This window comes from Pelophylax lessonae (genome assembly GCF_965119305.1).
Source record: "Pelophylax lessonae genome assembly, chromosome: 4".
Lineage (NCBI taxonomy): Eukaryota > Metazoa > Chordata > Amphibia > Anura > Ranidae > Pelophylax > Pelophylax lessonae.
This window is the reverse complement of record NC_138771.1, coordinates 11854674-11877472: the sequence shown is the minus strand read 5'-3', so window position 1 is coordinate 11877472 and position 22799 is coordinate 11854674. Positions and strand designations below refer to the sequence as shown.

Genomic DNA, 22799 nt, shown 5'->3' with positions numbered 1-22799 from the left:
TGAAATAAATCCACTCTGTGTGCACCAAATGCCCTTACAAACCCAGATATCATCTTGTAAAAGTAGCAGTGACATCATCTCTGTGTTGTACAGAGATGGCCTAGGCGAGGCCTGTTCTGAGTGGAACCTGTCCTAAGTTTAATTGCTGTATGGTCTTGGCCACCGTGCTGCAGCTCAGTTTCAGGGTCTTGGCAATCTTCTTATAGCCTGAGCCATCTTTTTGTAGAGCAGCAATTCTTTCAGATTCTCAGAGAGTTCTTTGCCGTGAGGTACCATGTTGAACTTCCAGTGACCAGTATGAGAGAGTGAGAGTGATAACACCAAATGTAACACACCTGCTCCCCATTCACACCTGAGACCTTGTAACACTAACGAGTCACATGACACCGGGGAGGGAAAATGGCTAATTGGGTCCAATTTAGACATTTTTACTTAGGGGTGTACTCACTTTTGTTGCCAGCGGTTTAGACATTAATGGCTGTGTGTTGAGTTATTTTGAGGGGACAGTAAATTTACACTGTTATACAAGCTGTACACTCACTACTTTACATTGTAGCAAAGTGTCATTTCTTCAGTGTTGTCACATGAAAAGATAGAATAAAATATTTACAAAAATGTGAGGGGTGTACTCACTTTTGTGAGTTACTGTGTGTGTATATATATATATATATATATATATATATTTATTTATAAATGTAACTCAATAAAAAATCGTTATCACCTGCGTGTCGTGGTCTCGGAACAGTGCCACACATTCCTCTAGCGACCAAAGATGGCGCCGGCGTGCGTACCAGGCCTCGATTTCCATCATGTACCAATCAACGCCCGCTTAGATTGCACATCACTTTGTCTAGTTAATAGCGGTGACCACTAAAATTAGAACACTTTGACTTTTCACCTGGTTTCCAGTTTTCTTCTGCCATTTATTTTGGAATTATGGACTTAGTTATCGTTAGATTTTTTTCACTTATATTTCGCAGATGTTATCATGAATTTGTTTTTGTTTTGTGTCACTGTATATATGTATGCTTAATAGGGATCGACCAATATTGTTTTTTCATTACCAATACCGATATTTTGGTGATTGCGTATCAGTATTTTTTGATCACTTGACAGGTACTCTTGTGGAGGGATCTGGGGGTCTAAAAGACCCCAAACCCCTCCTCTGCACTTAAAAGCATTCAAAACTCCAAGTTTTGAATGCTGTCATTTTTTTGAATCTGGCGCAGAGTACCCAGAAGTGATGTCATGACATCACTTCCGGATTTTTACATGGAGACCCAATCAGAGCCGAATGCAGCTTTGATCGCGTCTTCCCTTCGGTGGCCATGCAGGCTGGTTGCCCGAGTCTCCCGGCTGGACGGGAGACCCAGGCGAGCCACGGATGGTGGCGGGAGGGGGGGGACTTCCCCTCCCGCTCCTTGTAATGACAGCCGAGCGGCTTCTCAGCAACATCGGTTGTCATTACAAGACAGCCGACCGTCGGCTATGGACGCCGGTACCGGGGTGACGCCTCTAGCTGCAGGCATCACTCCGTTACAAGCACTTTCCGAAATATCCTTGGTGGCCGATTCCGATATATCGGGGAAAGTGCATATTGTCCCTCAATATATCGGCCTTGCCGTTAATCGGTCGATCCCTAATACTTGATTGTATATACTGTACATAATTTTAGCTCTGCACGTTTATTTTATATTAATACTCTAGCAAAATCTCCTGAAGAAGCCATAGTCTGGTGAAACATGTAGAGATGAACATATTGCAACAGTACTGTATGGATAACTTCTTCATAAATGTTTTTATCTGATTCGATATTTTATTGATTATAGTAAAAATTGATTATTATAATATATTTTGTGTCTGGCACTAGGGATGCACCGATCCGATATTAGCATCGGATATTGGCGGCGATATTGCCACAATAGCTGGATCGGGGGATCGGTATTAACCGATCCACGGGCCGATCCGGTCTTGCTGAGTCCCAGCTCAGCCTTCCCTTACTTGGTGTAGTAGTAGTATGGGATGGGAGCCGCTACGTCCTGTATAGTCCCGGCTCACAGGCGGAGTGATATCAGATGCACTCCGCCTGTGAATGGAGGAGCCGTACACATGAAGCAGCGGCTTTGCTCTGTACTGCAGCCGCATGCTTTATGTGTGTAGTTCCAGATCGGTACCAGATACACAATGCCAGATATCGGTATCGGGACAAAAAAAGTCGGATCGGTGCACCCCTATCTGGCACCTAGATCTACCTCTTCAACCATTTTGCTTTATTTTGGGGGGTGTGGTGCCGAGGGTAACCTCAGACACCAGTTTCTTTTTCTATTTTCTTTTTTTTTTTATAAGTAGCTCCCATGCAATGTTATAGGTTTTGCATACAGTATTAGGGACAAGTGGTGTACAAAAAATGAAAACTCCGGTGCTGAAACCGATTTTAGGATGCACTGAAAACAGAAAGGGCCAAGCCAAGTTATTACATCAATAATGTGCAAACATTAAAAACTTCAGTCAGATTACTTACGTATCTCAGAAAAATTTTTAATTGCAGGACATGTTGTAAGTCTCAGGTAAGTATTGGTGAAGAGCAGGGATTTTTTTCTCAGAGAATAGGTGCAGGTACTCCTCCTTCTAAATCACTTCCTGTCTCCGCCCCCTACCCACCTCCAAGCACCGACCATTGGTTCCGCCCTCTACCCACCTCTGAGGACTAACCCTTGGTTTGACCCCCTACCCTGCTCCCAGTACGGCCCCTTTTAAAGAATATAGAGCCAAGTATAATTTTGTACTTCTAAGTATATTGTATGGAATTTGGTAATGAGAACAAGAGAAGCAATAAAATAGATTCCCTGCAGTCAGCAGCAATAGACCCCCCCCCCCAGCAACAATAGACCCCCAGCAGCAACAACAGATCTCCCAGCAGCCAACATCAATAGACTCTCCAGCAGCCAGCAACAGTAGACCCCCTCCCTAAACAGCAGATCCCTTCCAATAACCCCCAGTAACAAAAGATCCTCCACCAGCAACAATAGATTGCCATGCAAAATTAGATCCACTCCAGCAACAATAGGCATCAGTAGACCCTACATCACAACCCAACACCCCTTGCTATGGCATACATTCAGTGCTGGAGGTGCCGGAACTGCGTTCCCCCGCGTTCCTGCTGAAAAAAGGCCCTGGTGAAGAGTATGTCAGATCGTTCTCTTATTTGTCACAAAATGTAAAAAGTATAACTACAGAGTAAGGTATGAGGGTGGCCATTCCCTATCTCCGAGAACACGAGTAGAGAAAAAGTAGATAGGTCAAGAAAAAAAGAGAAGAGAAAAGATAATAAAAATAAAAAGCGGAGGGGAGGGGGGTGAGAAGTTTGAGATGGCGATGGTTTAGGACAGGGGTATTGAATTAAAATTCTTGGAGGTCCGGCCATTAATCACTTACGGACCGCTACTTATGTCGGTACTTTGACGTTAAATACCGGGTTATGGCAGCAGATAGCCCCAGTATTTTTTTACACAGCGGGTGGTCCGCTTTAACATAAGGGTGGTCCCAGCAGTGGATTCCCAGTTGTTTTCCCGGCATACCGGAGCCGTCAGCAGCGGGGAGACCAATCTGGTCGGCTCTCTTCCCAGGCAGGAAGTCGAGTGAGAGCAAGATGGCCCCCACTCCACTCTATGGCCTTGGAGGACCAGAGCGACGCCATACTTCGCTTCCAAGAACGGATTTAAAGAGCCCATTTTTTTCATCATGAAAAAAATTACTTTTTTTTTTCTTTTAGTGTAGATGTGAGATGTGAGGTCTATTTGACCCCAGATCTCACATTAAAGAGGAAGTAAACCCTAAAAAAAAAAAAAGGAAAAAAAACAAACCTGTAAAGACAAAGGCATAATGAGCTAGTATGCATCGCATACTAGCTCATTATGAAATACTTCCCCTGAAACAAAGTCCTCGCAGTGCCGTCCGCTCAGTGACAGGCCGCCCTGTTTCCTTGTTCGCGCCCTCCGGCCATCTGATTAGCCGGAGGCGCGATTACATCACTCCCGCGCATGCGCGCTGCAGCCGCCGTTCTTTCAGAGCGCATGCGCCGATGACGCCATTGGCTGCATGCACTGTAAATATATCCTAAACGGTACATGTTTAGGAGATATTTATAGCACCTATAGGTAAATGTCAACAAAGTGGGATTACAACCACTTTAAAGAGGACCTGTCCTGCTTATTTCTAACACAAGGGGTGTTTACATTCCTTGTAATAGGAATAAAAGTGATCAAATTTTTTTTTTTTTTTTTTAAAAACAGTGTAAAAATAAAAGATAAAATAAAAAAAATAAAAAATGAATGCGCCCCGTCCCCGTTAGCTCTCGCGCAGAAGCAAACGCATATGCAAGTCACGCCCACATATGTAAACGGTGTGTCAAACCACACATGTGAGGTATTGCCGCGATCGTTAGAGCTAGAGCAATAATTTGAGACCTTCTCTGTAACTTTAAACTGGTAACCTGTAGAAATTTTTAAAGTGTCGCCTATGGGGATTTTTAAGTACCAATGTTTGTTGCCATCCCACGAGCGTGTGCAATTTTGAAGCATGACATGTTGGGTATCTATTTACTTAGCATAACATTCTTTCACATTATAGAAAAAAATTGGGCTTACTTTACTGTTTTCTTTTCTTTTCTTTTTTATTCAAAAAAGTGTATTTTCTCCAAAAAAAATTGCGTTTGTAAGATGTGATAAAAAACATTTCAATGATCTCTATTTTATTCTCTAGGGTTTCTGCTAAAAAAATATATAATGTTTGGGGGTTCTAAGTAAATTTCTAGCAAAAAAACAAATTTTAACTTGTAAACAACAAGTGTCAGTTAAAAGCCAGGCCCAGAAGTGGTTACAATTTTTATCCAGCAGAGGTCCGACTCTCATGTTTGTGCTATGACCCGGTTTCATCACATTACAGCCACTCCCCATTACATTAGTTTCCCCTTTTATGTCAGTGTCATCATTCCTTCCCCTTGCATCGCAGCCCCCCCCCCCCCCACTCTTTACACAACAGCGCCCCTTTTACATTGCAGAACCCCTGCTTTACATCACAGATCCCCCCTTTACAGTACAGCCCCCCATTTACATTACAGTGTCCCATTACATCTCCGTACCCCACTTTCAATACAGCACCCCCTTTACATCAGAGCATCCCTTTACAATGAAGCCCCTCTTTACAATACAGCCTCTTTACATTACAGTGCCTGCTTTACATCACAGCCCCCCTTTGCATCCAAGTCCCCCCATTTTACATCACAGCCCCCCTTTACATCACAGTGCTTACTTTACTTAAATGTTCTCTGTCCTTCTTCACAGCACCCCCACCTTACATCAGATACCTACACCCTTTACATCAGCCACCCCCTTCCTTGCAGCTCAGTCCCCTTCACAGCCCCCTCTTTCTTGCACCTCAGTCCCCTATGCAGTCCCCCCTTCCTTTACTTGCATCTTAGCCCCTTCACAGACTCCCTTCCTTGCACCCCAGTCCATATCATAGCCCCCTTCCTTGCACCTCACTTTCCTTTACAGCCCCCCCTTACTTGCACCTCAGTCCCCTTCACAACACTCCTTTTCTTGCATCTCAGTCCCCCCTTACTTGCATCCCAGTCCCCTTGACAGCCTCCTTCCTTGTATCCCAGTGCCCTTCACAGCCCCCCTCCTTTCATCCCAGTTTCCTTCACAGCCCCCCTTCTAGTACCCCAGTCCCCTTTAAAGCCCCCCCCCCCTTAACTTACATCTCAGCCCCCCCCCCTTACTTGCATCTCAGTCCCCTTCACAGCCCCCTCCTTTTATCCCAGTCCCCTCCACAGCACCCCTCCTTGTAGTTCTCTTCACAGCCCTCCTTCTAGCACCCCCGTCCCCTCTAAAGCCCCCCTTAACTTGCATCTCAGCCCCCCACCCTTACTTGCATCTCAGTCCCCTTCACAGCCCCCTCCTTTTATCCCAGTCCCCTCCACAGCCCCCCCTCTTTGTATCCCATTCCCCTTCACAGCCCCCCTCCTAGCACCCGTGTCCTTTTTACAGCCCCTTACTTTCCTCTCAGTCTCCTTCACAGCCCCCCGCCCCCTCTCCTTTTGTCAAAGTCCCCTTTACAGCACCCCTCTTTTTTTTTATACTGGTCCCCTTTACAGCCACTCTTCCGTCCCTGTAATCCTCCTCCAACGTTTGCAATCCTACCTTACTCAGCAGATAGAAGGCACGGCATGTCCGGACAGAGGGTGAGACATGCTTTTCATATTAGCAGGCAGGGGATTGGTTGCTAGGACTGCCCCGCATCCTAGCAATAAATCACTGGCTTGTTAACTTGAAACGGATGTCCCGCCCTCTGTCTAGGCATGCTGCGCCTTCTGCATGCTACGGACGAATCCCGGGGCAGTGCCGGGAGAAGGAAGCTATCAGCCGGGAGAGGATACCCAGGCTGCTAGGTGGCAGTGCCGCGATCTGTGTAGAATTGCCTTGCGGTCTGCTTTCGGCCCGCAGTCCGCCATTTAGTGATAGCCGGTTTAGGATAACAAAGTTAGTCAATATAACTTATCAGAGAATTTATGATCCGAAAAGGGTTGTTCCCTCCTCAGAAAGCAAGGTCCATAAAATGGATAAGCGAGTTTGGGGTGGAGGAACATGACTGGCCTGCACCTCAACCCGATAGAACACCATTGGGATGAATTAGAGAGGAGACTGCAAGCCAGGCCTTCTCATCCAACATCACTGCCTGACCTCACCAATGCGTTTCTGGAAGAATGGTCAAACAATCCCATAGACACACTCCTAAACCTTGTGGACAGCCTTCCCAGAAGAGTTGAAGCTGTTATAGCTGCAAAGGGTGGGCCAACTCAATATTCAACCCTACGGACTAAGACTGGGATGCCATTAAAGCTCATTTGTGGGTAAAGGCAGGCGTCCCAATACTTGGTAATATAGTGTATATGGCCTACTGTTGTCATTGTCAGGAAAACGTGCGCCGAAAAAGTGCCCCATCATTGGTGTCAGTGGGAGGAATGTTGCCCCATCATTGGTATCAGTGGGAGGAATAGTGTCCCATCATTGGTGTTAGTGGGAGGAATAGTGCCCCATCATTGGTGTCATTAGGAGGAATAGTGCCCCATCATTGGTGGTAGTGGGAGGAATAGTGCCCTATCATTGGTGTCAGTGGGAGGAAAAGTGCCCCATCATTGGTATCGGTGGGAGGAATAGTGCCCCATCATTGGTGTCAGTGGGAGGAATAGTGCCCCATCATTGGTGTCTGCCTTGTAACATTGGATTTTGCCGGCACTCACACAGAATGAATGTTCATGCAGTTTTGCAGCTCTACAATAAATACACTCCCAGGTTTATATCCTGTCTATGTAATCAGATATCACCAGCTTGGCCTATAAGCTCATAAGAGGTAACATTGCAGTATTTGTGTTCTTCACAACTAGAATCGGAATACACGGCCTTCCCTCCTGTCCACACTGCACAGATTTACTGTCTTTATTGCATTGATAAAATGCCTGATCCTCCGCCATCCTTCTCTCCTCTCTGCCATTCTCTCCTCTCCACCTTTCTCTCTGCCGTTCTCTCCTCTCCGCCTTCCTCTCCTCTCTGCTGTTCTCTCCTCACTGCCGTCCTCCTCTCCGCTATCCTCTCCTCTACACCGTCCTCTCCACCACCCTTCTCTCCACCATCTTCCTCTCCGCCCTTCTCTCCTCTGCGCCATCCACTCCACCATCTTCTCCTCTCCACCATCCTTTCCTTCCTGCCGTCTTTTCCTCCTTGCTGTCCTTTCTTCTCCACCATCCTCCTCTATGCAGTTCTCTCCTCTCTGCCATCCTCACCTCCCTGCCGTCCTCTCCTCTCTGCCACGCTTCTCTCCGCTGGTCCTCCTCTCCGTCATTCCCTTCTCTCTGCTGTCCTCTCCTCTCCGCCACCCACCTCTTCGCAGTCCTCCTCTCGGCCCTTCTCTCCTCCCTGCCACCTTCCTCCCGCAGTCCTCCTCTCTGCCCTTCTCTCTTCTCCGCCCTTCTTTCCTCTCCGCCATCCTCTCCTCTCCACCGTCTTTTCCTCTCCGCCATCCTCCACTACGCTTTTCTCTCCTCTCCGCCGTCCTCTCCACCATTCTCTCATCTCCGCTGTCCTTTCCTCTCTGCCATCCTTCTCTCTGCCATTCTCTCCGTTCTGCCGTCCTTCTCTCCACCGTCCTCTCCTTTCCGCTGTTTTCTCCTCTCCACGGTCCTTCCTTTGCCGTCCTCCTCTTTGCAGCCCTCTTCTTTGCCGCCCTTTCCTCTCTGCCGTCCTCCCCTCCGCTGCCCTCTCTGCTCTGCTGCCCTCTCTGCTCTGCTGCCCTTTTCTCTGCCGCCGTCCTCCTCTCTGCCGCTGTCCTCCTCTCTGCCACCTTCCTCCTCTCTGCCGCTGCCCTCCTCTCTGCCGCCGCCCTCCTCTCTGCCGCTGCCCTCCTCTCTGCCGCCGCCCTCCTCTCTGCCGCCGCCCTCCTCTCTGCTGCCGTCCTCCTCTCTGCCGCTGTCCTCTCTGCCACCCTCTCCTTTCTGCCGTTCTCCCCTCTCCGCCGTTCTCCTCTGTGCTGTCCTCTCCTCTAATCATCCGTGTGTTTTCCTTTTCACAGAGAGATGCAAAAGGCCAGCACCTCTTCGACCTTCTGTGCCACCATCTGAACCTACTGGAGAAAGATTACTTCGGAATCCGCTATGTAGATCCCGACAAGCAGAGGGTGAGTGTGTGTGTATGTGATACTTTGTATGTACATGGAGTTTGTGATACTTTGTATGATGTGTATATTGCATGTGTGATACTTTGTATGATGTGTATATTGCATGTGTGATACTTTGTATGTACATTGCTTATGTGATACTTTGTATGGTGTATATATTGTATGTGTGATACTTTGTATGTACATTGTGTGTGATACTTTGTATGTACATTGTGTGTGTGATACCTTGTATGGTGTGTATATTGCATGTGCGATACTTTGTATGTACATTGTGTGTGTGATACTTTGTATGTACATTGTGTGTGTGATACTGTGTATGTACATTGTGTGTGTGATACTGTGTATGTACATTGTGTGTGTGTGATACTTTGTACTGTGTGTACATTGCGTGTACAGTGGAAGCACACATTGGGGTGGCACCGGGCAAGCGATGGAGACAAAGGAAACTTTCAAAGCTTGGTAATTCTGTAAAAACGGCACAAAGCCGAGGACAGGAAGCAATGGCTGCATAAAGTATGCATATGGCTTCCATGTCACCATGCTGGCGTGTAGTCAGCCCATGTTTCCAGTGACAGCTAATGTTAGAGACAGAAGAACAAAATGTCCATTTGTTAGGAAGGAATTAAATCTGGTCATAGCTGAAGGTGTTCATGGGCAGTTGAGCCGCAACAGCATCCAGAACATCCAATATTTAGGAAGGAGTACCAGGCATCACGTGGTGCTGGCAGCAGGCAAGCGGGGGTCAGAGTCAGATCTGCAGATCAGCATCAGATTGCTTCAAGGGATCAGAAAGAATCATTTCATTGCACTGAAAATGTATATTTGGCCCCTTGGTGTGTTTTATATACTTTAAGGTAGAAATGCCCCAGTAACTTCCTATGCCCTCTGTCCTCAAACCCTTACCTGCAGCTACGTGTCAGTACTTCTGGGACCAGGGCAATTTGTGAGACTTGCCCGCTTCTCCCTGTTGCAGAGGAGGGTACTGAGGGCAGTGGAGCAATTGTTGAGAGGAGGAGAAAGCGGAGCGTAGCTTTCCTGGTGCTGTGTGTGTCTGTGGATGCACACAGCACTGGCCAAGAGCACACACGCACATGTGTCTCCTGAGCAGCTGTCTAGCTAAGCTGACACCCACATACAGGCAGAAGGGTGGGGTAAGGTGGGGGAATTGGTAGGTATCATCTTGGAGAGCAGCCTCAGGAGAAGGACAGAGATCATTTTAAAGAAAAAGAACTATCATATAATGGAAATGTGGAACACGGCCTAAATAAATAATAATAATGAAACAAGGGTCAACATCACTTTAAGCTCAGCAAGTTGTCTCTGTATTGCAATCCCCTTTTCTCTGTATGTATTTGGAAGAAGCGTTTCTAGGGATCTTTCCCCTCACTAACTGAATGGGAACATCCGCATTATATTATAAAGTCGTTGACTTGTTTTGCTGGCATACAGTGACTACAAATACACCCAGAGCACACCTGTCACCACACATGTAGCCCCGTTGCTCCTATTTAAAGGTAGTTGTCGTCTATTTTGGGAAATGCAGTTGCCCAGTTCAAGCTCCAGCATCATTAATTCCACAGCACAGCCAGTAGAGGGCAGCAGAGTTGTAGAGTTTATCAGTTTTCTGATTTTTCTGAACTAAAATTATCAAAAAAATACTGCAAGTCCACCAGTGCACACTTTAAATGGACGGGATTCTTTGATGTTCATTCTTTTTTTATAGTTATAGGAATTTGTGAAATGGCATTTAAGATGAAATTCAGATTTAATGTGCTAATAATATGTTAAAATAATTGTGGCGTGCCAGACAGTACAGAAGCATGTAATGTACTTGCATTGTTTTTATTTACATCATACTTTATTCTCTCTTTTAATTTTTTTAGCACTGGTTGGAGTTTACAAAAGGGATCGCCAAACAAATGAGATGTAAGTTCCTATATATGTCTATTACAGTTCATAAGGTGGTGAGTGCCACATCCGTGACTTCACAAAGATCATAGAGGAAAAGACATTTGGATTTTCTGATTTATTTTATTGCAGATGAATGAAACAAAGTAACAGTTATCTCTGATCAATGTTTATAAACAACGTTACTTTGTATCTATCTCCCATCAATCAATGTTTATAAACAATGTTACTTTGTATCTCCCATCAATCAATGTTTATAAACAATGTTACTTTGTATCTATCTCCCGTCAATCAATTTTTATAAACAATGTATCTATCTCCCATCTGATCAATGTTTATAAACAATGTTATTTTATCTCTCTATCTCCCGCCTTAACACTGTTTATAAACAGTGTTTCTTTTATCTCTCTATCACCTGTCTGATCAATGCTTATAAACAATGTTACATTGTATCTCTCTGTCTCCTGTCTGATCAATGTTTATAAACAATGTTACTTTATAAATATTGATCAAATGGGAGATGGAGAGATACAAAGTAACATTGTTTATAAACACTGGGCAGACAGGAGACAGAGAGATGCAATGTAACATTGTTTATAAATATTGATCAGACAGGAGACAGAGAAATACAATGTAACATTGTTAATAAGCATTGATCAGACAGGTGATAGAGAGATAAAAGAAACACTGTTTATAAACAGTGTTAAGGCGGGAGATACAAAGTAAAATTGTTTATAAATATTAATCAAATGGGAGATAGAGAGATACAAAGAAACATTGTTTATAAACATTGTTAAGGCGGGAGATAGAGAGATACAAAGTAACATTGTTTATAAACATTGATCAGACAGGAGATACAGAGATACAAAGTAACATTGTTTATAAACATTGATCAGGCAGGTGATACAGAGATACAATGTAACATTGTTTATAAACATTGATCAGGCAGGTGATAGAGAGATACAAAGAAACACTGTTTATAAACATTGTTAAGGCGGTAGATAGAGAGATACAAAGTAACATTCTTTATAAATATTGATCAAATGGGAGATAGTAAGATACAAACAATGTTACTTTGTATCTCTCTATCTCCCGCCTTAACAATGTTTATAAACAATGTTTCTTTGTATCTCTCTATCTCCCGCCTTAACAATGTTTATAAACAATGTTTCTTTGTATCTCTCTATCACCTGCCTGATCAATGTTTATAAACAATGTTACTTTGTATCTCTCTATCTCCCGCCTGAACAATGTTTATAAACAATGTTTCTTTGTATCTCTCTTTCATCCGCCTGATTAATGTTTATAAACAATGTTTCTTTGTATCTCTCTATCACCTGCCTGATTAATGTTTATAAACAATTTTTATTTGTATCTCTCTATCTCCTGTCTGATCAGTGTTTATAAATAATGTTACATTGTATCTCTCTGTCTCCTGTCTGATCAATATTTATAAACAATGTTACATTGCATCTCTCTTTCTCCTGTCTGCCCAGTGTTTATAAACAATGTTAGTTTGTATCTCTCTATCTCCCATTTGAACAATATTTATAAACAATGTTACTTTGTATCTTTCTATCTCCTGCCTTAACAATGTTTATAAACAATGTTTCTTTGTATCTCTCTATCACCTGCCTGAATAATGTTTATAAACAATGTTACTTTGTATCTCTCTATCTCTTGGTGTAAGGAGGACTCTGATGGGAATCCAGCTATAAGGCCCTTCCCATTACTAACCCAGCATACATTTAACATAAAAAAATGTATCTGATTGTAGGTCCAATTTATTGTTAAAGCAGAGCACTGTATGTAGAGATTCCTGTTGTGTTATATCGGGTTGCTCCGTATTGAGCTTTCCTTCCTCTCTTGCCCAGCTCGCCCTCCATTCATCATGTGCTTTCGTGTAAAGTTCTATCCTCCAGACCCAGCAGCTCTAAAAGAAGAAATCACCAGGTAAGTGCTGATAGTCACATATTTATGTGTTGTTGGGGGAGAAACAAAGACTCCCCTAATTATTTCCTGCTATCCAGGCCTGTGACCCCCCCCCCCTCTCTGTATGGTAGTGTTGGGGATGTATATGGTTACATGAATGCAGAAATAATTGCTGTGACTGCATATGAACAATATAATTTTCAAGACTTAGTCCATAGGCACACGAGTGGTTTGGCCCATCAGCATCAAATCCCGGCATTTTCGGGCACCTGGGGGGCACAGATTCAGCTGGTGTTTTTGGATGCCCGAAGGAGGCATCTAGCCCCCCCTGCCAGAAGCCTGTCAAAACCTGTCACAGGCTAAAATACATGGTTGCTGGGATGCTGTATCAAGCGGTAATCACATTTTGGGGTTCTGTGCATCCTCATATTTGTCAAAATGGGAAGGAGACAGCTGGCTCCTAATTATGGGTGATTCAAGATGGCGGCAGGGGACAGGACATGCAGCGGAGTAGCAGTGGACAGGATTTGCTGGGCTTTTGAGTATGTTTATCCTCTATAAAGGAGTATCAAAGGTAAGAAGGATATGGAAAGGAAAATTCATGGGCATGCCTGACATTCCTCTTTAACCACTTCTGGACCGGAAGATTTTCCCCCTTAATGACCAGGCCATATTTTGCGATTCGGCACTGCGTTATTTTAACGGACAATTGCACGGTCGTGCGACGCTGTACCCAAATAAAATTGATGTATTTTTTTCCCCACAAATAAAGATTTCTTTTGGTGGTATTTGATCACCTGTGCGATTTTTATTTTTTGCGCTATAAGCAAAAAAAGAGCGACAATTCTGAAAAAAAAAAACAAAACAATATTTTTCACTTTCTGCTATATAACATTCCCCACCAAAAACATTTAAAAATCTAAATTTTTTAACATTTTGGGCCAATTTGTTTTCTGCTACAAATTTTTGGTAAAAAAAAAAAAAAAATCACAATAAGCGTATTTTGATTGGTTTGTGCAAAAGTTATCGTGTCTACTAACTACGGGAAAGATTTATATCATTGTTAATGGGGTTTTTTTTTAATAGTAATGGCGGCGATCAGCGATTTTTAGCAGGACTGCGACATTGCGGCGGACAGATCAGACCCCTAACTGACATTTTTGACACTTTTGGGGGGACCAGTGACATTACTACAGTAATCAGTGCTGAAAATATGCACTGTTACTGTACTAATGACACTGGCAGGGATGGGGTTAATACTGTGGGTGATCAAGGGGTTAAATGTGAGCCTAGGGGAGTGATTCTAACTGTGGGGGGCGTGGCTTGTGGAATGACCATAGAGACCTGTGATCCTATATAGAAGGATCACAGGAGCTCTATGATCATTCCAGGGAGAAGAACGTTCAGCTGTGTTTACAACATCCGACCGTTCTTCTCTCTCAGCGGGGAGCGATCACGGGTGTCAGGCGGCAATCGGAGCTGCCTGCCCCTTGCATCAGAGTCCCCGCTGCCGAGTGGGGGGCGGGAGCGTGCTCGCCCCCTAGCTGCAGGCACGCAACCAACGTAGGTCTACGTCGGTTCGCGCAGGAGGGTCGCACTGCTGCAGTAAAAAGGCGGCGTGTGGTCGGGAAGCGGTTAATATGCCAACATAAGCATAACTATGAGTGCAAAAATTAAAAATAAACTCTATGACTATGGCAAATTATTGTCATTAGTACACCAGTTGTTTAACACTTGTAACCACCCATCCAGTGAATCTACAATACATATACATTTGTTTTGTGCAAATATTTAATAAACAAACATTCTTTATCTTATTTTCTCTTCTGAACGAATGTTATTTTACTATGGGTAGTAGTAAAATTCCACATTTTGGCCACTGGGTGGAGCTGAGAAGCAAAGGGAACAAGAGATACATTGAAACAATTCTAGAGAACACTAGAGGGAATTGGCAAGTAAATGTAACCATTGGTTTTAAAACAGCCTGGATTTCAAATGGTTAAAACAAGCTCATGGCTGCAGCAGATAGCATTTAGAAAAAGTGATTGAGGCAGCTGTAGAGACAGCCAATGTCTTGTAACGTAATGTAATAGGAAGGGCCGCAACCCAACCCCAGCCACCACTGTCCACCATTGTTTCAAGGCTTTCCAGTTTCTTCAGGGAGCCTGGGACCAAAGAAAACTCTTTCAGGGTGCCAAGTGGGAGAAGCTTGAGGAACATCCATTCTCTGATCCCCTCTCCAGTGAAAAGACCCGGAAGTGACAAGATTTCAGGGCCACCATTCCCCGGTTGCTGTGGCTGGGGAAGCACCTATACACGCACATATATGTAAACAGCAAATGAGCTGCACGTGAGGTTTTTCACAAACATTGTAGTAAGAGCAATAGTCCTTGGGCCATCATTCATGGTCAACTCTAAATTGAAAACCTGCAAAGGCCTTCAAAGTTTTGCATATGGACAATTTTTTGGGTACCGTAGCTTTTCAGCAGTTCACGGGCGTGCAGTTTTTAGACTTGGCATGTTTGGTATCTATTTAATTGACACAACTCCATCTTTTTTTTTTATTTTATCAAAAAATAGGTAATAAGTTGTGTTTGTGTGTATTAAAATTAATTTTAGTGTTTGTGTGGCATCATGGGTTTTTCATTCAACTAAACCCTCAGATATGCCTACTTGGTCCTCCTAAATCTTTAAAACATTTATCAGATCCTCAGAGTTCTTTGCCATGAGGTGCCATGTTGAACTTCCAGTGACCAGTATGAGAGAGTGAGAGCGATAACACCAAATTTAACACAACTGCTCCCCATTCACACCTGAGACCTTGTAACACTAACGAGTCACATGACACTGGGTAGGGAAAATGGCTAATTGGGCCCAATGTGGACATTTCCACTTATGGGGTGTACTCACTTTTGTTGCCAGCAGTTTAGACATTAACCAGTTGCCGACCGCCGCAAGTACATATACTGTGGCGGTCAGCCTCTCACAGGCAAAGTGACGTAGGGGTACGTCACTAGCCTGTGAGGCTCTGGGGAGCGAGCGCGCGCCGCCAGATGCGCGATCCCTCTCGGTCACAGACCCCCCGCGCGAGTGACCGGCGGACCCGATGTCCGCCGGTCACTCGCGATCGTCTGTTAGAGTGGGAGAAAGGCAGGTGGCTAATGTAAACAAGCCGCCTGTCATTCTCCCCTGTGTAAGAATAGTGATCATACGGTTCTACTATGTAGGACCGTTGCTCACTGTTCCTACACCTCAAGCCACAGCCAATCACAGTTAGAAGCACGCCCCTAGGGACACACTTAACCCCTCCCTCGCCAAAAAAGTTAACCCCTTCACTGCCAGGGTCATTATTACAGTAACAATGCATATTTATAGCACTGATTACTGTAGTAAAAAATAAACAATAAAAATGACAAATCTTTCCCGTAGTTAGTAAACGCGATAACTTTTGCGCAAACCAATCAAAATACGCTTATTGTGATTTTGTTTAACAAAAATATGTACCAGAAAACAGATTGGCCAAAAATGATAAAAACATTTTGATTTTTTAAATTTTCTTTGGGAATGTTATATAGCAGAATGTGAAAAATATGTTTTGTTTTTTTTTCAAAATTGTCGCTCTTTTTTTCAAAAATTTAAAAATCGCACAGGTGATCAAATACCACCAAAAGAAAGCTCTATTTGTGGGGGAAAAAAGGACATAAATATAATTTTGGTACAGCGTTGCATGACCGCGCAATTGTCCGTTAAAGTAACGCAGTGCCGAATCGCTAAATATAGCCTGTCAGGAAGGGGGTAAAATCTTCCGGTCTTAAAGCGGTTAAAAATACGCTCATTGAGAATTTTTTTTTCAGAGACATGTAGCTAAATACATTTTGGCCTAAATATATGACAAAAATTTAATACAGTAAAACCTTGGTTTGAGAGTAACTTGGTTTAAGAGCGCTTTGCAAGACAAGCAAAATTTTCAAATAAATTTTGTCTTGGTTTACAAGCGATGTCTTGATATACAAGTAGCCTCAAGTCACAGCTGAGTAGAAAAGAGAAGAGAGTCACCTCTAAGTTTAGCAATATGGTTAAATTTAATGAAGGTACAAACTTTAGCAACTCAGATGGTTGATGATTGGAACAGGCACATCTAAGGATTCAGGCATCCAGGCTAAAGCTGTCCACATAGACCATCCTCCGCACCGCCATCTACGTCATCCCTTCCATGCTGCCCCTTGCTTTCAGATCGCTTTACTGCAGGGTGGTCTTCCCGGTCAGGATTACAGACTGGCAGCCGGCGGTGCAGAAGATAGTCTATGTGGACAGCTTTACCCCGGATGCCTGCATACTAAGATCTGCCTGTTTTATTCATCAACCATGTGAGTTGCTAAATGTTGTACCTTCATTAAATGGAACCATATTGCTACACTTAGAGGCGCCTCTCTTCTCTTTCATACTCTGTAGCTCCTGCTGGATTTTGCTTCTAATCCCCTTGTGGAAGCGGCTATTTGTGGATGGACATTTTATGGTTATATAACCTCTCGCAATGCTATAATCTTTTTATATGGACTATAAACTGAAGGACTTATGAATAAATGGTTGTGGAACGAATCATCTGAGTTTCCATGATTTCTTATGGGGAAATTTGCTTTGATATAAGAGTGCTTTGGATTACAAGCATGTTTCCGGAACGAATTATGCTCGCAATCCAAGGTTTTACTGTATATTGGATATTTTTTAACTGTCAAAGTAGAAAATGTCAATTTGTTTGCAAAATTTTCGCTCTTTTCTTAATTAATATCGCAAAAAATGAAAAGCGCAGAGGTGATCAAATACCACCAAAAGAAAGCTCTGTTTGTGGGAAAAAAAGTACGTAAATTTCGTTTGGTTACGGTGTTGCATGACCGCGCAATTGTCAGTTAAAGTCGCGCAGTGCCGAATCGCAAAAAGTGGCCTGGAGGTAAAGCAGGAAAATCCTCCGGTGTTAAAGTGGTTAATGGCTGTGTTGAGTTATTTTGAGGGGACAGCAAATTTACACTGTTATACAAGCTGTACACTCACTACTTTACATTGTAGCAAAGTGTCATTTCTTCAGTGTTGTCACATGAAAAGATAAAATAAAATATTTACAAAAATGTGAGGGGTGTACTTACTTTTGTGAGATACTTTCTTTATGTGTGCAAAAATTTTAAAAAATTGCCCTGCACCTGAAGTGGTTACAAAAAAAAAAAAAATGTAGTTCATTAACCACTTACCGCATACTAACGTAGGTCTACGTCGGTAAACTTTGCGGGGGTATACTGGGATGATGCCTCTAGCTAGAGACACCATCCCGGTACCGTGGTTTGAAGCCGACGGTTGGCTTTCCGTCGGTACCGACCGATGCGGCTCGGGAGCCGCTCGATCGGTACCCGGGGGGGGTGGAGGGGACATCCCCCCCCCTCCCGCCCCCTTCCGTAGCTTTGCTCCGCGTCCGCCGGCTGGATGGAGTCCCGATGAATGCCGGAAACGGCATAGATCGGGTCTCCGTTGACGTAACCCGGAGGCGGCGTCCATGACGTCACTTCCGGGTTACTGTGCTGCAAAAGGCGGCAAATTTGAAAATCGGCTGTATGCAAAAACGCAGTTTTGGGCGTTTTGCATACAGGGAAGTGTAGTGGAGGGTGGAGTGGAGTCTTTTAGACCCTCAATCCATTCATAAAGTGTACCTGTCACTGCATATTGCTGTCACAAGGGATGTTTACATTGCTTGTTACAGCAATAAAAGTGATCAGATTTTTTTTTTTTTTTAAAACTGTAATAAAGTTAAAAAAATAAATAAAATAAATGGGAAAAAAAAAATTTAGCCGCCCCCGTCACCGTTAGCTCGCGCACAAAAAAAAACTTATACGCAAGTCGAGCCGCAAATTAAATCGCTGTTCAAACCACACATGTGAGGTATTGCCGCAATCGCCAGAGCGTGAGCAATAATTTTAAAAAAAGAGCTACACTCTAACTCTAAACTGGTAACCGTTAAATAAATTTAAAGCGTCGCAGATTGAGATCTCTATTGACCGTAGTTTGTCGCCATCCCACGGGGGGGCGCAATTTTAAACCGTAACATGTTGGGTATCTATTTACTTGGCCTGACATCATCTTTCACAATATACAAAAAAATGGGCTAACTTTACTGTTTAGTATTTTTTAAATGCAGTGAAATGTGATTTTTCAAAATTTTTCCAAAAAAATGGCGCTTTAAAGACCGCTGCGCAAATACTGCGTGACAAAAATTATTGCAATGACCGACATTTTATTCTCCAGAGTCTTTGCTAAAATAATATATATATATAATGTTTGGGGGTTCTAAGTAGTTTTCTAGGAAAAAATACTGGTTTTAACTTGTGAACAAAAAGTGTCCGAAATAGGGCTGGGGCTTAAGTGGTTAAGTTCTTTATGTTTGAATAATTTGATATTAATTTTGATCCAGAAGAAAACAAATGAGATGGCCCAGTGATGCCGATTCTGACTACCCACAGCGGGGAGACTCTATAAAAGATGTCTGAAAGGAAGGACGGCAATCTAATTACAATTAATGATTTACTTTGAATGATAGAAAATGAATTTGAGCCTCTGGTAGATATGGATATCCCAGACACTTTATTTTATAAGGATCACCTACAGTAAGTAATTTGCTTCTCTCCCGGTTGCAGTCTTCATTGAAGACTTGCGGCTTGAGTGTCTGCCAGGTATTAATTCACCCGAGTCTTAATCTTCCCGTCTTGTATCTCACTAACCAACAAATCCTTTCCTCATTATACCGGTGTTTTATTTCATTCTGGATTGTCACTAACAGTCTGCCGGATGATGTCATCTCTAACGAGATCGGACGCCGTCTAAACTGTACAGCTTTATTTATACAAATCTTCCATTCCCAGAGGACGTTTTGTAAGCTTGCATTACCTTCTCAACTCATGAGAGCGGGAGTCGTTCAACTGATATTTGTTAAATACCCAGCAATGTATTGTGTGCTGTGACCCACAACAATTAAAGTGAAAGTGTTTCTAAACCCAGGACCCTGCTGTCACTTTATCTGGTCTCCCCAGGACTCTGCAGTCACTATATCTGGTCTCCCCAGGACTCTGCATTCACTATATCTGGTCTCCCCAGGAGCCTGCAGTCACTATATCTGGTCTCCCCAGGAGCCTGCAGTCAATATATCTGGTCTCCCCAGGAGCCTGCAGTCAATATATCTGGTCTCCCCAGGAGCCTGCAGTCACTATATCTGGTCTCCCCAGGACTCTGCATTCATTATATCTTGTCTCCCCAGGACTCTGCATTCACTATATCTGGTCTCCCCAGGACTCTGCATTCACTATAACTGGTCTCCCCAGGACTCTGCATTCACTATATCTGGTCTCCCCAGGACTCTGCATTCACTATATCCGATCTCCCCAGGACTCTGCATTCACTATATCTGGTCTCCCCAGGACTCTGCATTCACTATATCTGGTCTTCCCAGGACCCTGCATTCACTATATCTGGTCTCCCCAGGAGCCTGCAGTCCCTTTATCTGGTCTCCCCAGGAGCCTGCAGTCCCTTCATCTGGTCTCCCCAGGAGCCTGCATTCACTATATCTGGTCTTCCCAGGAGCCTGCAGTCACTATATCTGGTCTTCCAAGGAGCCTGCAGTCACTATATCTGGTCTCCCCAGGACTCTGCATTCACTATATCTGGTCTCCCCAGGACTCTGCATTCACTATATCTGGTCTCCCCAGGACTCTGCATTCACTATATCCGATCTCCCCAGGACTCTGCATTCACTATATCTGGTCTCCCCAGGACTTTGCATTCACTATATCTGGTCTTCCCAGGACCCTGCATTCACTATATCTGGTCTCCCCAGGAGCCTGCAGTCCCTTTATCTGGTCTCCCCAGGAGCCTGCAGTCCCTTCATCTGGTCTCCCCAGGAGCCTGCATTCACTATATCTGGTCTTCCCAGGAGCCTGCAGTCACTATATCTGGTCTTCCAAGGAGCCTGCAGTCACTATATCTGGTCTCCCCAGGAGCCTGCAGTCACTATATCTGGTCTCCCCAGGAGCCTGCAGTGACTATATTTGGTCTCCCCAGGAGCCTGCAGTCACTATATCTGATCTCCCCAGGACTCTACAGTCACTCTATCTGGTCTCCCACAGTACACAGAACATGGGAATGCAATTATTTTAGTAAATATAAAGGGCTAAATACCTTTTCTCATCAGCAGTATATAGCAATCTTGTGACTTCTATCAGTGTCTGGTTAAAGCTTGTAGGAGGAGTTTTCGTTCTCCTCTGACTGTCCTATGAGGCTACTAAAAACAAACACAAGGGCCCACCGGCCTAGTGCATTATCCTCTAGGTTTATTTGAATAAAAAGGTGTAAAAATACTGACAAACGAGTTCTCGATGCCGAGTCGAAAGTTCTCAGTAGCTGCATGATTGTGGCCGAGGGTGATAGAGGATCACACTACTCAGAGCGCAGAAGACAGGTGCTTTGCACCGATTTTATTGTTTGTCCTATGAGGTTGCATGACCTCTGACTTTCTGTCTGGACAGTGTTGATTGGCCCTGTGCTGATCGCATGTACCCTCACAAAAAAAAAAGAAAAAGAACTCTCTAGCAATACACACCAAACTGAGCATGTGCAGAGTGCCCCCAAGGCTTTGTTCTATCAGGAGATGGATTAGGGTCATGGAAGAAGGGGAGGATCAGAAAAGACAGGATCAAACAGCCCTTTTACTCAATGCAGAGGATTAACCCCTTAGGTTCCACAGTGAATATAACAAGCATGCTTTACTGCATATATAGACTGATTTTACTGTGGTGGGTTTAGTAACAGTTTAAATTCCAAGAAAAAAAGTTGAACAGCTAAATACACCTTATAATCAGAGGCATAACAATAGTTTTAAAAAAGTAATGGGACCCACCAGTGACCTCTCTCTCTACGATAGTGTCAGGAACTGGGTCTGAACCTGCAACCTCTGCTGTGTCTGGCAGTATCTCTTCTTGCTGAGCCACCTGGGATGCTGGAAAGCTCCCTGGACAATTCCTTGAATAATCTTGCCTTGATCCCTTTTCTTCTCACATGCACTTCCTATTTAAGCTGTGCCTTTGCACTTCCTGTTTGCCAGATTATTGTGCTCTCTTCAGCCAATATCTTGCTCTTGCCACTCCTGCTGCTGTCCGTATCTTCGCTACCACTAATTTAATACAGCAGGAATAAGAGGCCCCTGCCCTGAACTTACAATTTAAAAGGGAGGGTTAAGTCATAGAAAAGGTAATTATTTTCTCCATCAGCTCCTCTCCCGCAGCAAAGTACAGTTAGGTGTGGGCGGGATAATCTTTTCTGAAGTGAAGGGTTTTCTAAAAGTGGACAGACTAGGAGATAGTTGGACAGGTTGGGTTAGGGAGTTCCAAAGGGTAGGAGAGGCTCAGGAAAAGTCCTGGAGACAAGTGTGGGAGGATGTGACAAGGAAACTACAGAGCATGAGGTCTTGGAAGGAACAGTCCTGGAGACGAGCGCGGGAGAATGTGACAAGGAAACTACAGAGCATGAGGTCTTGGAAGGAACTAAGAGAACGCTTTGATTGGTATTTTGAGACATGGTTAGTGATGTAGCTCGGCGCAGAGTTGTGGATGGCTTTGTAAGTTATTGTTTGTATTTTGAGTTGAATTGGTTGGGTGAGTGGAAGCCAGTGGAGGGAACGGCAGAGAGTGGTGGAGGACACTGGGTGGTGGTCAGTGGAGGCATTGGCAGAGAAGGGTGGAGGACACTGAGCAGAGGCCAATGGAAGGATTGGCAGAGAGGGGTGGAGGACACTGAGCATATCCTAGTGGAGGGATTGGCACAGAGGGGTGGAGGACAGTGAGTGGAGGTCAGTGGAGGAATTGGCAGAGATGGGTGGAGTACATTGAGCAGAGGTCAGTGGAGGAATTGACAGAGAAGGATGAAGGACACTGAGCAGAGGTCAGTGGAGGAATTGGCAGACAGGGGTGGAGGACACTGACCAGAGGTCAGTGGAGGAATTGGCAGAGAGGGGTGGAAGACACTGACCAGAGGTCAGTGGAGGGATTGGCAGAGAGGGGTGGAGGACACTGAGCAGAGGTTAGTGGAGAGATTGGCAGAGAGGGGTGGAGAACATTGAGCAGAGGTCAGTGGAGGGATTGGCAGAGAGGGGTGGAGGACACTGAGCAGAGGTCAGTGGAGGGATTGGCAGAGAAGGG

General features: G+C 44.3%; 1 protein-coding gene across 2 annotated transcripts in view; it reads left to right on the top strand.

Annotated features, from left to right (window-relative positions):
• The window catches only part of FRMD5 (FERM domain containing 5), a 244657-nt gene that overhangs the window by 140251 nt on the left and 81607 nt on the right, over positions 1-22799 (top strand). For both annotated transcript variants that reach the window (XM_082253018.1, XM_082253017.1), the window contains exons 2-4: positions 8629-8733; positions 10617-10659; positions 12516-12594. In XM_082253018.1, the coding sequence (XP_082109144.1) occupies positions 8629-8733; positions 10617-10659; positions 12516-12594 (227 nt within the window). The remainder of the gene's footprint in view (positions 1-8628; positions 8734-10616; positions 10660-12515; positions 12595-22799) is intronic.